Source organism: Rhinolophus ferrumequinum, chromosome 8, assembly GCF_004115265.2.
Source record: "Rhinolophus ferrumequinum isolate MPI-CBG mRhiFer1 chromosome 8, mRhiFer1_v1.p, whole genome shotgun sequence".
NCBI lineage: Eukaryota > Metazoa > Chordata > Mammalia > Chiroptera > Rhinolophidae > Rhinolophus > Rhinolophus ferrumequinum.
In genome coordinates, this window is record NC_046291.1 from 50,198,531 (window position 1) to 50,212,255 (window position 13,725).

The 13,725-nt window shown below is 34.6% G+C and overlaps 1 protein-coding gene across 2 annotated transcripts in view; it reads left to right on the plus strand.

The window, feature by feature from the left end:
* ATF2 (activating transcription factor 2) overlaps positions 1-13,725 on the plus strand; it is a 73,724-nt gene that overhangs the window by 39,456 nt on the left and 20,543 nt on the right. For both annotated transcript variants that reach the window (XM_033111963.1, XM_033111964.1), the window contains one exon: positions 12,369-12,518. In XM_033111963.1, the coding sequence (XP_032967854.1) occupies positions 12,369-12,518 (150 nt within the window). The remainder of the gene's footprint in view (positions 1-12,368; positions 12,519-13,725) is intronic.

Genomic DNA, 13,725 nt, shown 5'->3' on the forward strand with positions numbered 1-13,725 from the left:
TTTTGGGTTTCTCTTAGCCCCAAATCCTGTAAATTTGCTAATTTTCTTAGCAGAAGACCTGAAGCTGCTGCTTTTTTGAAAAGCATTCTCTCTACCCTTCATATGTCTTAAATTTCATCTAGTGTCTTTATTTAAAATGACAGTAAACTCCATTACCATTTATAAATGAACCCCTAAGAGGCCTTGTGATAATTAATCCCATCCTGAAGGATAACAAAACCACAATTTTGAATCGTGACTTTAGACGGAAAGCACTGTTTAGTCTTCTTACTTGAGTTGTGAACCTTTGAAGCAAAGGATGGTAGGACCTGAGAAAGCCTTTAATGCATGTTAATTCATGATGCTCTTTCAGATGGAGTCCCCACGAATATTTGTTGGGATCATTCTGCAGTTGTTATGTGTGCTCAAGGACATCACTGAGCTAACTCAGTGCATGGTTTATTTTGTTAGCCTCCCCACTCCTTGCCCCCAGGCCTCAGGACTATGGTAAACTCCCTTGGAGAAGCTCTCTGTGGTTTGTGGGGTGAGGGTGAGGACAGCCGTTTTTTTATGCTGAGCTTGCACACAGTGGGTGTGAGTATCTATCACAGCTTTGGGAAGAGACCTCAGAGGGCCCATATGCCAAAAAGAAGGGAACAGAATATCCCAGAATGAATGCCAGCAGAGGTCCCTTACATGATGCCATGGGCCTCTGTGGAATTACAGAATGGGAATGCAGGATCTTTCCCTCCACAACCAACTTGCAGGGCAGCCAGCAGCTGGACTGGTTTTCCACAAAGCTGTCCACAATATGATGCCTCTTCTGTGCATCATCATCTTTTTTCAATCAGTGTAATTCTTCTAGTCTAACATACTCCAGGGCAAATTCTTAACAGCAACTAATGAATGTCTCCTGAGGAAATCAACAGATAGTCATTAGGTACCTATTACGTGCGTCAGTTCTATGCTAGGTACTAGACTAGCAATATAAATTTGTACACATAAATATCATTATATATTGCAAGTCTTTAAAATTTCTATTAGTATTCTAATTAATATTGTCCATTAGTGCAAATAATCAGTCTGAAATTGGCATGTGATAACTTTCTAACAATAAAACTTACATATCTGAATAAACAGTAGTTGCTGAAGGAGTATACAAATTAGCTGGTTATTGGTTGTGGGAGATCTTGGAAACCTGAGAGGGAAATTTTTCACATAACGTCATGTTTAGGTCAAAATTTTGGATATACTAAGATGAACCTTCTTCATTTGATAGCCAAAGAGCTTCGCTGGGAATGTTTTTTACACTTTTAACTTTAAACATATTGTATTAATGAAAACTTCAAGTAGTGAGAATTGAGTAGAAATAGGAGGTAAAGAGATCGTATTGTTGTACACTGCATCTAAAAATATTTTTACAAATTCAGTGGACTTTTTTCCTCACAAATTAATTCAAAATGAACAAATCAGATTTAAAGAAATACTTTTGCCTTACAAGAGTACGCCATATTAGTAGGAATTATTATATATAGAGAGAGAGCACTTCACTAAATAACATTTTCTAAGTCACCAGGAAATTAATAAGAATAAAAGTGTTTTGTGTGCTTGTATATTAAAAAATGTCAAAGCTATAACTTGCACAAATTTATATATGGAAAGCAATCGTTGGTTGAAGGCCTCAAAATAGCATGGGGAGTCACAGATTGCCCCACTTAAATTTAATACTCCAAATAAATTTCTTATTAGAATTTTGCTAATGTGAAATAGCTATATTTAGATGAATGCCTATTTTTATTGGGATAGTAAATAAGATTGTCCTATTTTTAATTAGATAAAAGAGTTGGAAATTAGTCTATTTCCTTTTTTTAACATTTCATTATGGAAAATTTCAAACATATACAAAGTAAACAGTATACTACAGTGAATCCCCATGTACCCATCACCCAGCTCCAAATATTAGCAATATAACTGCCATTCTTATTTTATCTATATCTCACCTCACTCCCTACTCCCACTCAATTATTTTGTAATAGGCTCTTTTTCTTTATTGTAAAATTTACATACATTGAAATGGACTGACTGTAACTGTACAGTTTTGATAAATAAGTACACTTATGCACTCACCACCCCTATTATGGTGTAGAACATTAACATCTACCCAGAAAGTGTCTGTATTTTCCTTCCCAATCAGTTCACTTCCCCCAACTGTTCTGATATTTGTCACCAGCAGTTAGTTCTAGAACTTCATATAACTGGGTTCTATATGTATGCTCTTGTGTCCAGCTAAGCATATGTCTGTGAGATTTATTCCAGTTGTTGAGGGTATCATAGTTTGCTTCTTTTTATTGCTGAGTAGTATTCCATTGTGTGAATAGAATATACCATAATTTCTTCATCCATTCTCCTGTTGATTTACAGTTAGTGGCTTTTATTTAGTGTTTAGCTATTGTGACTAACGCTACTATGCACATTTTTATATAACTTTTTGTGGACATATATTTTCATTTGGTCCATCTACCAACGAGTAGACTTTCTTAGAGTGCAGGCATACATTTAACTTTATAAGAAACGGCAAGAGCTTTTTCCAAAGGTTTACATTCCCACAAGTAGTGCATGGGAAGTCCAGTTGTACCCACATTTTTGTCAGCATTTGGTTTTATCGTTTTCCTTGTAGACATTTTAGGAGTGTGTAGCAGTATCTTGTGGTTTTAATTTGCATTTCCAATTTGGCCCGACAGTTTTGTGATATCTTTTGCGCATTTGTAATTTCAGTTACTTGTCTTTTACTATGGTGTTATATGATTTTTTTTCCATATATGCTAGATACAAATTTTTTGTTACATATATATTACAAATATTTTTTCTTAGTCTGTAACTTTCGTTGATTTTTGTTAAAGGTATATTTGTACTATCATTGATTGCTACTGTTAAATTTAATATTTCCTGTCTCCCACCTAATTGCATTTAATTTGCTTATCTTTTTTTTAGCTTATTAAAGTGGAAGCTTAGATTATTGATTTAAATCTTTTTACCTTCCTAATATAGGGATTTAAAACTGTATTTTTCTTTCTGCACAAATTTTAATATGCTATATTTTCATTATCATTCATTTTCTAATATTGCTCATGATTTCTTTGAACTATGGGATATTTAAAAGTGTATAATTTCCAAATATTTTAAGACTTTTTCTTACTGATTTCTATTTTAATTACATTGTGGTTTGGTAACATACCATCTTTGATATATTTGATTGTCCTGTGTTTCCTTTTTCTAATATATCATAGCTGTTTGGCTCATTTGTGAAAACAATAGATGGTGCCATGCTATTCAGGTAACATGAACTGGTAACAAAATACCAATTGCATGGTACGCTGAGGGAATTCTGATTAATTGGGATATTTTTTGTTGTACAGAAATTATTTTATTTCACACTTCACTATTGGTTTTATATTTTCATCAAGTATTATTAGTCTGTTTTCACTGTCTTAGTAAGTTGTGTAGAATGAACCTTATTTTAGTATTTGTTTGATTCAAGAATTTTCAGTGCTTGCATGTCATTCTCATCAGCATCAACTATACTGATACATTGTTAGAAGTTCAAAACAAATTATCAACCTTAGGGAATAACCAGAAAGAGTTTGGTTTTTGTAGTTTAATTCATGTTTATATGTTTTGCCTCAGTCTCATTTAACAATTATTTCTATTGATTGTTATTTAACAAACATATCTTGGATACCAAGAAATTTGGCACATGTGATATTAAATTCTGAGATTTATTCATTTTTGGCATGTGTTCCAGTGATCATCAAAAGAGTAAAAAAAGTCTTACCTTTAAGAAGGCCATTATTGATTATTTTCCAACATATACCAACAATATTAATGAAGTGTTTGATTTTTGTTTTCGGTTTTTTGGTATCTTTGATATGGTGATTTATGTACAAAACTATTATTGAGGGACTACTTTTTAAAAATAATACTAGCCTTTTTTTTAAGTTACAGATTTAAAAAGTTCATTCTTCCCTAGTTCTCAAGGTCAATTTACAAATCTAACTACATAATTAACACTTTTTTTTTTATAAAGATTTTATTGGGGATGGGGAACAGGACTTTATTGGGGAACAGTGTGTACTTCCAGGACTTTTTTCCAAGTCAAGTTGTTTCCTTTCAATCTTAGTTGTGGAGGGTGCCATTCAGCTTTCAAGTTGTTGTCCTTTCAGTCTTAGTTGTGGAGAGCGCAGCTCAGCTCCAGGTCCAGTTGCCGTTGCTAGTTGCAGGGGGCGCAGCCCACCATCTCTTGCAGGAGTCGAACTGGCAACCTTGTGGTTGAGAGGATGTACTCCAACCAACTGAGCCATCCGGGAGGCAGCTCAGCTCAAGGTGCCCGGTTCAATCTTAGTTGCAGGGGGTGGAGCCCACCATCCCTTGCTGGACTCGAGGAATTGAACTGGCAACCTTGTGGTTGAGAGCCCACTGGCCCATGTGGGAATCGAACCGGCAGCCTTCGGAGTTAGGAGCATGGAGCTCTAACCGTCTGAGCCACCTGGCTGGCACCATAATTAACACTTTTAAAGGACTTAAAATATAATTAATATTAAACATCTTAAACTTCATTTTAAATGTAATATATCCTGTTTTCTCTATGGTACCTCAGTTATCTAAGAAAATTTCCCAAGTACTTTAATAACACTTGAATTTAATTAAATTGTAGATATAATGAGGCTTGGTTTTCTTTAACATTCCTGTATGATTTAGAGGCTAAGTAAGGTTATCTTAGCTCTTCAATGAAAATCACAGGAATAAATCAGTCTCTTAAATATTTTAAATTGAAATCCAAGGGTAATCTACTATTATTCTATGTGGCAAGTTATTTTAGGTACCATGTTTCCCCAAAAATAAGACCTAGCCGGACAGTCAGCTCTAATGCGTCTTTTAGAGCAAAAATTAATATAAGACCCTGTCTTTTTTTACTATAAGACTGGGTTTTATATATAATATAATACCGGGTCTTATATTAATTTTTGCTCCAGAAGACGCATTAGAGCTGACTGTCCGGCTAGGTCTTATTTTGGGGGAAACATGGTGCTTTTAGAACATAAAGTACCAAATAGGTACAGATTACGTCTAAATTTGAATTAAAATGTTATTGTCATTGATTTACTTTTTTAAGCTTCAAGGTGGCTAAACTTAAAAAGACTTACAAATGAAGAAATAATTGTATCATCCCAAGTGAAGAAAGTTCATATCCCAATATACAGAAGTTTCTTAGTGACCAGACAAGTGATCACAGGACTTTATTCTCTTCTCCATCAGTGATAGAACTCCACATCCATGCTCTTCAAATGAGTAGTTCCCAGCTCATATCTAGATTCACATTAAACTTTAAATAATTTTTCTGACTGTTCATCAGTGTGCAGCCCTTCAATGAAACTTATAATTTCTTCTTTCAGTGTTCCCATTGGATTTTGCTTTGTTGTTGTTTTCGGCTCTCTGAAAATATTTAAAACATCCTCCCTGTTTGGTTTTGCATCTCTTTTAAGGATTTATTTGATCTTTGTGGTCAGTCTATTAATGACATGCTAAATAGTGTAGCAGTGGTCGTTCTGCTAAAATGACCTGTGGTTAAAAAATAATGTGAGAGAAATGGCAGCACTTGCAACACATAAAATGAGTCGCAAACTGCAATTGAAGAGAAACTGATCTTCAGATGCTTCTAGCTTACAGGAAAATATGATATATATACATTGTGTTCATGTCTCCTATAAATACAGAAATAATATCCTCCTTTTCCGCTGAAGAAATGTCTTCAAAGCAAGGTTCTTCTTTTTCTTTTTCTTCTTTTTTTTTTTTTTTTTTAATTTTAAGAACTTTAAAATAAGTCTTTGGAAAAGTAAAAGTGTGCCAAAAAGTTTTTAGAAGATTATCTAGTTTTTTTTTTTTCAGAGAAAACTCTTATTTGTTTTTAAGATTTTTATTAAAATATAGCTAATATACAGTATTTATTAGTTTCAGGTGTACACCATAGTTATTCAATATTTTTATACCTAAAGAAGTGATCACAATGATAAATCCAGCAACCATCTGACACCATACTATACAATCACAATATTATTGACTATATTCTCTATGCTGTACATTATATCCGCATGACTTGTTTGTTTCATAACTGGAAATTTTTTTTTTTTTTTAAAGATTTTATGGGGAAGGGGAACAGGACTTTATTGGGGAACAGTGTGTACTTCCAGGACTTTTTTTTTTTCCCAAGTCAAGTTGTTGCCCTTTCAATCTTAGTTGTGGAGGGTGCAGCTCAGCTCCAGGTCCACTTGCCATTGCTAGTTGCAGGGGCGCAGCCCACCATCCCTTGTGGTAATCGAACCGGCAACCTTGTGGTTGAGAGGACGCGCTCCAACCAACTGAGCTATCTGGGAGCTCAGCGGCAGCTCAGCTCAAGGTTCCGTGTTCAATCTTAGTTGCAGGGAGCACTGCCCATCATCCATTGAGGGATTCGAGGAATCGAACTGGCAGCCTTGTGGTTGAGAGCCCACTGGCCCATGTGGGAATCGAACCGGCAGCCTTCGGAGTTAGGAGCACGGAGCTCTAACCGCCTGAGCCACCGGGCTGGCCCCCATACCTGGAATTTTGAACCTCTTATTCCCCTTCACCCCCTTTTAAATGTTTCAATTATGGTGATATTCAATATTATTTTGTATTAATTTCAGGAGTACAGAATAGTGGTTAGACCTTTATATAATTATCCAGTACTTTTTAATACTACAGAAAAATTCGTAGGCACTATTTTCTACAAAATTGCACTGGATCTCACCAAATTTAAGTTTAGAGGTTTTGTTTGTCATTAAGCACATAAACCATGGGTATTTACTGTCAGTGTTATTCTTCTAAGAAAACAATTTTGTTATGTAATATTTGTAATCAAAAAGTAAATCTTCTGAATGTTAATCATCTAGGAGTTTTGTTTAAGAAGATTTAGTAAAGTACTTAGTAGCATTCTCCAGAATCATTCCTTTAAGACTTGTGTGACAAACTGAGAAATATCTTTGCACACAGTGGGTAGCCAGTAGGTTTTCTGCAGGGGGTTTCTACTGAGAGCTGACAGAGGGCATCTTGGCAAATGTTCAGAAACCTACATTAACTTAGTTGGGCCCTGCATGGAACCTCATGTTCAGCAGAATTCTTTTGACCTGCCTCTGCATGCCAAGCTAATCAGCAAACACCTAATGAGCCCACTCCAAAGAAACAGACTCTCTCCCAACCTCCTTCATTTTCATATGTTCTCTAGGGGTGGAGAGACAAGACTTCATAAGGACTGATGATGCTGCAAAGACCACAATAATGATAATTAACTTGCTGAATTTAGAAGATTATGCTGTTAATTAGTTGCAAAATAAAGATAAGTAATAGAGCAGCAGATGGTAGGATAACACCCAGGAGAAGGAGGGTTATTACTCTGATGAGCTTTTGTGGCACATATGAAATATGGATCTGACTTTTTCATAAATTGTTTCTAGAGAACATTATATTTTTTCTTTGAACTCTGATGGAATAGTTTGTTCCTACTAAGTTCTGACAGATGTGGTAAAATTTGTTTTATCAACATAGATACAACATAGAATTTGAATAGCAAATTATTTTTAGCACATCAGCTCTTAAATGAATAGGTCAAATTGATCACAACAAACTATTCACCCTTTAATTATTTCAGTCCATATCACTCTAAGAAAAACGTTTTCAATAGGATAGTTCAATGTTACATCGCTAAAAATTCTAAACATTAAAAAAACACTAGTCTGCTTAGAAATACAATAATTTAGTTTTCTTTCAGGCAATGTTCCTATTTTAGTTTAAAATTATGCCTACGTTTTATGTACATGTTGGAGAATATAGACCTTTTAAATCTTAATTCTGTTAAGTACTCAAATCTTCTTTTACTTATTAAATTTCTCTGTTGAGAGAAATTTTGATCTTAGTAATGTATTGACCAATGTCTAATACCCCTATCAATTACTAATATACTTAGAATACTTAATATTAGACAAAAGCTCTAGTTTGGCAAAACTTTTGTTTAAAACATGTTCAATGAACTTGGAGTCAACAGACAGGATTTCTTGTCCTAACTCTGCTTCTCACTCACTCTGTGATTCTGGAACGTAACTTACTCTTTGGGCCTTAGTTTATTCGTAAGATGGTGATTGGACTATTGATTTCCAGTATCTCCGCTAGCTCAAAAATTATATTGTAAAATAAATTCCCATTGTACTTATGTGTTTTCATTAATTTTTTTGTGAACCAAAGTATTTTTCCTTCTTTAAAATGTGTCTAGCAAATATATACAGGTGGATTGTAGATATCCTTATATTAATTGTAAAATTTATATGAATAATATTTAGTGATAACTTTTTCACCTAATCTATTTAAGTTTTTTTTAGCATACTTGTATATTTATTCCTTTTTTTAAAAAAATTTGCATTTCAGAGCAGTTAATTAACCCTTGAGAATCTTTTTCTTAAATTTTGTACCCAGTGGCACACTTTCCAAGTCAGACCCATTGTAATTAATGTAACAGCATGAAACAAACATTAGCGTTTCCTCACTGGATGAGTACTGTATACCCTAGGGCAGTCAAGAGAGGATAATGAATGAATACTGATGTTGCTTTTAAGTGCTCTATAAGGTAGTAACTTGCCCTACTAAAGATTATTCAAGAGAGTGATGTTTATGTACTTCAGACTCCCCTATGTGCAGTTACTGTATTTCATTAATTCTAAGAGTAAAGCTCTTCACTATAAAACTTTAAATGTTCTTCACTTCTATGATGTTTTCCAGCAAAGGACTTAAAAATGTTTTACCAACACAATTTGCCAAGCTTCGCATCTCAACCGCTACTTATATTTATGCACATTTTTATATACAGAAATAAAAACTCAAATCTAACAGTAGAGGCTGGGTACCATTCATTATATTTTGATGTCTAACATTCTGTTTTATAAAGATATAATTACGCAGAGTGACCACCTCCCCAGATTCTCCTCCTTTGTTCTGTTTATATGACCCACACTTTCAAACTCCTATCTTTCAAATTTTTAATTGTTCTTTGACCATTTAATCTAAGGATCCCTACCTGATTATAGCCAACTACCACTTTGGTCACTTACCTAATTTAAAAAAAAAAAAATCTACTTAACACATTATCCCATCAGTTAGTTACGAGTATCCCAGTTTCCTGAGTCTTGGCCACTAATGTGGTTATTTCTGCTTGTTTAAAAAAAAAAAGAAAGAAAGAAAGAAAAATGAGGAAGGAACCAGGAATCTTGTTTTATCTGAATTCTGAAAGATGTAGTGTATGATGTGGTCTTGAGAATATATTTTACATAATAAAAATGTCTGAGGCTAATCCAGTGCTTAAGATGACTCCCCAAGTACATTTATTTTCCTTAGTACATTTTGAAAATACAAAAGTGTAGGAACTCTCCTGATTCTTTGGCATCTCCACCCCCACACCCATGCTAAGAAAATAGAGGCCTCGATCGCTATTTTTGAAGAAATAAGGAAGCTGACATTTGAGAATCCTTTTTATGAGTCAGGTAGTTTTGCATGTTATATTTAATCTTTACCTTAACCCTGCAAGGAATTTGTTGTATTTCCAGTTTTACAGATAAGGAAACTGAGACTAAAATGTTAAATGATTTGTTCAGTCACACAGATAATTTGAGGCAGAGTTAAATTCTGAACATAAAGTGTCTTCTCAGCTGTATATATTCTGTACACAAATATGTATATAGCACACATTATGTATACCAGCCAGTGAAGATTCTAGGACATAATATGGTGCTCTTTGCAATTCATGAAGTAGTACTCTGTAAGAAAAGAAGGAAAAAACATACCTGATCCTGGGATGGTGTCGCTTTAGCAGTTGCAGTATCAGATTTGGCATTCCTAATCCTTTGTGGGTGTCTTTTGAATCATTAAGCCACCCAGCCTCAGATTATATTTCTTGATCTTTCTTTGTGTTTTTTGAACAAACCCAAAATTTGAACTAGCTTAATGGTTGTTTGACCATGGGCAAATGATCTCTGGTTTCCTAATCTGTAAAATAGGGATAGTGTCCTATTAGAAATTCATTGGTAACACAATACAAATGGATTTCAAGTACATTGTGCTAAAGGAAAGAAGCCAGATTCAAAAGGCTTTATACTGTATGATTCCATTTATATGGCATTCTAGAAAAGGCAAAACTTTTGGGATCAGAAAACAGATTTGTGGTTTCCAGGGGCTGGTTGTGTGAAGAGAGAATGACTGGAAAGGAGCATGGGGTGGGGGGGGGGGTAATAGAATTGTACTGTACCCTGGTTGTAGGGGTGGTTCCATGACTGTATGTGCTTGTTAAAGCGTATAGAACTGTACACTAAAACGAGTTCATTTTACTGTTTGTAACTTACACTTCAATAAAACTTTTTTTAAACTACTGACTTTGTTTTTAAAATCATATCCAGAATCTACAATGATTAGCAGTAAGGAGAAAATGTCCACTAACAATTGTCCAGGTATAATTATTGCCTCAGTGGAAATCTTGGTGATCTTTTCATATATGCTTCAGTTTTTAAGGGATCTGGATCACTTATAGAAGGTAAGAGGATATCCATAGATAGAAATAAAGAAACTACAAATTTTTACATAGTTGTAAAATTTTCTAAATTGTTCTTAGTTGGTGTGAATGAAAGCAATTGTATTAGAATCTTTTGTGGGTGTTTTTCAAAAGCTCTTCTCTCTTACCCACCCCTTTCTGCTGTATCTAGGAAAGGGAGAAAGAAAAGGTTGCCAAGAATCTGTTTTTAACATGCAACATTCTGACAATTATTTATTTCTAGAAAGTTTGGGAAGCACTGGATAGACTACAGCACAGTTCTCAGACTAATGTTTGTAGCCTCTCTCCCCCAAATATGCTCCTGTGTGTGGATCTTAGGAAAATGTAATGGATATATTTCTGCATCAAATTTTGTCAGAAAAATTTATTTTGGGCTCAAGGACTACATCTCATTTATTAAGAAACAATATCAGCAATAATAGTTCCAGGTTTCTCAGGTCTCCAAGGTCTCTTTCGTAGCTAAAATACTATAGTATGATTGATTATCTTGTGCTAATTATTTCAAGTTTACAGATCATAACAATAAAACCACCCCAAAAATCACACGTGACATTTTCACCAAAGAAACCAATTTCTGTTTATTAGCAAATATATTAGTTGTTCACTTATGTAGCAAATCAGTGTACCTAGTTGCTAAAAGGGAGCAAAGAAATACATGGCAATCACTGTTCTTAAAAAGCTTATTGTCTGGTTAGGGAGATAATATATTCATATATGACTTGTTTTTACTAATAGAAAAATAAGCTTTATTCAAATTGTGTCTTTATAAAGAGGTAACCATGAATATCTAGGGCCTCCTTCTAACACTAGATCTGTTACACTCAGAGATTGGGTCAGGTACAATTCAGTTAATTGGCAAAATGGAACATAGTGGAAGGGATAGACTTAGAATTAGATCTGCTTACTGGAGACAGTGAAGACCTAAGACGGGTGTCCAAACTGCGGCCCGCCGGCGGCCCGAGATTCATTGTTAATTGGCCTGCAGCAAATTCCAAAAATATATTTAGTTTACTTAAATAAACCAGGTGAGGCAATACGTCCTTCACCTCGAGTGAGTGGCCCGGCTGTTTGTGTATTTTACCGCATATGGCCCTTGGTGAAAAACGTTGAAAAAAGTTTGGACACCCCTGACCTAAGGGAAGCAAAAGCAGCTGTAGGTTCTCAGAGGAGGTTTAATGTGACAGACAGTGCAGTGGCCTAAAAAAATGCAGCATCAGGTCATTGTCGAAGTAAATACTGACATCAGACCTGTAAACAGAGATCAGATGGGCCCAAACCTGGAAAAAAGATTTAGTTCGAAGAATCTAAGAGTCTGAGAATATTGGGCTATAGGATACAGGAATGGGGTGGGAAAAAATAGGCGAAAGTGTAAATAATTAACCTGTGTTGCTTGTTTGAGTGGGACAAAGCTAGTTATTTTTGGTCAGTGGTGTTTTTTCACTCTTTTTTCAAAACTGATTAGGAACAGAAAAGTATAGAATCCTCTAGTAGTACTAGATGAAAACACTCAGGGAAGCTTTCCAAAGGTCCTTTTGTTTACCTTATCTATAAGAGTATTTATAATGGTCTTAGGAATGCAGTGAATTATGACAAATCAAAACTAATTTTAAAGCTGAGTGAATTATAGCTTTCTTAACAAATACCTTTTTTGGTTAGCCAAAGAGTATGTAGGAGTTGGATTTGGGTGGAAAGCAGAGAATTTTGTTTTAAATTGGTGTTTGCATTTCAGAGATTAAAAGCTGCTTTGACCCAGCAACATCCTCCTGTTACCAATGGTGATACTGTCAAAGGTCATGGTAGCGGGTTGGTTAGGACTCAGTCGGAGGAATCTCGACCACAGTCGTTACAACAGCCAGCCACTTCCACTACAGAAACTCCGGTATGTGTGTGGTTTTTATCATTCAGCACTCTTACCATCTTTAAAAGAGCAAATACAATGAAACTTAAATGACAACTTTGTATACTTCGAAAAAAAATATTTTTGGTCATATTCCGAAAATGTGTCAGAAGCCTTAGGAAAAGGTAGTTCAATGTAAAAGTATTGGTATTAAATATAGTCAGTCTAGTGCATCAAGCCGTTGAGCAATTATTACTGTGTACGACACCCTGTATGTATGTTGGTCTAACATGGCCATCAGTACTTTATAAAGGAAACATTTTTTTCTGTTGATTGTATTCAACAAGTAATGTGTATGTGTATTATGTTACTAACATAAGTGATTCTTTAATTAAATTTGCGAAACATCACCGAAGGAAAAGATACGTCTTATGGCAGCCATGTGTACTAGAGGCTCTTTTCACTTATCTCTAGTTTGTGACTGCCTGTTAGATGATTGTTATTTCTATATGTCTACGGTGTATTTCGCAGTAAAGCATTACTATATTTCTGTTAAATGTTTCAGAACTCTAGATCTTTTATCTTCTCTATTTAAAGAATGTTTAAAGAATGTTAGCATTGACATTAATAAGCAGAACTTTCCATTTAAAGAAACACAGGTAAACAGCAAGTTTTAGAATGCCTCCTAAGCATAGGCATTTAGATAATTATATTTTATCTTTACAAAACTTGGCATAAAGTGAAATATAGTGATTGTAATCCACTAAACAACTTCACTAAGGGTCTGAGAGAGGAAAAGTAAGTAAGCGAGTGTGTTTCAATGTCATAAGTCAGGGATTAGCAAACTGGCCCATGGGCTAGATGAAGCCCAGTGCTGTTTTTTTGTATGGTCTGCAAGTTAAGTATGGTTTTTACATCTTTACAAGTTCATAGAAAAGAAAGAAATATAGTGTATTTCCTTATACTAACTATAGTTTCCCTGGATCCAATTTTTATTTATATCTTTACATTTTATTGTATTAGATGAAAGCGCCACTGCTATATCTCTAGTTTCTAGAATAGTTCCTATTTGTTTCTTTTCTTTTTTTTAACAAAGTAGAATGAATGAATCAATGGAAGGAGGGAGAGAAGGAGGTACATATGCTTCTAATTAACCTCAAATCCTTGTTAGGTGTAAAAATATACAAATGTCACTCTATAACAGTTTTCACTTATAGTAGTATGATTAGCCTTTCTGTAATACCTGAGC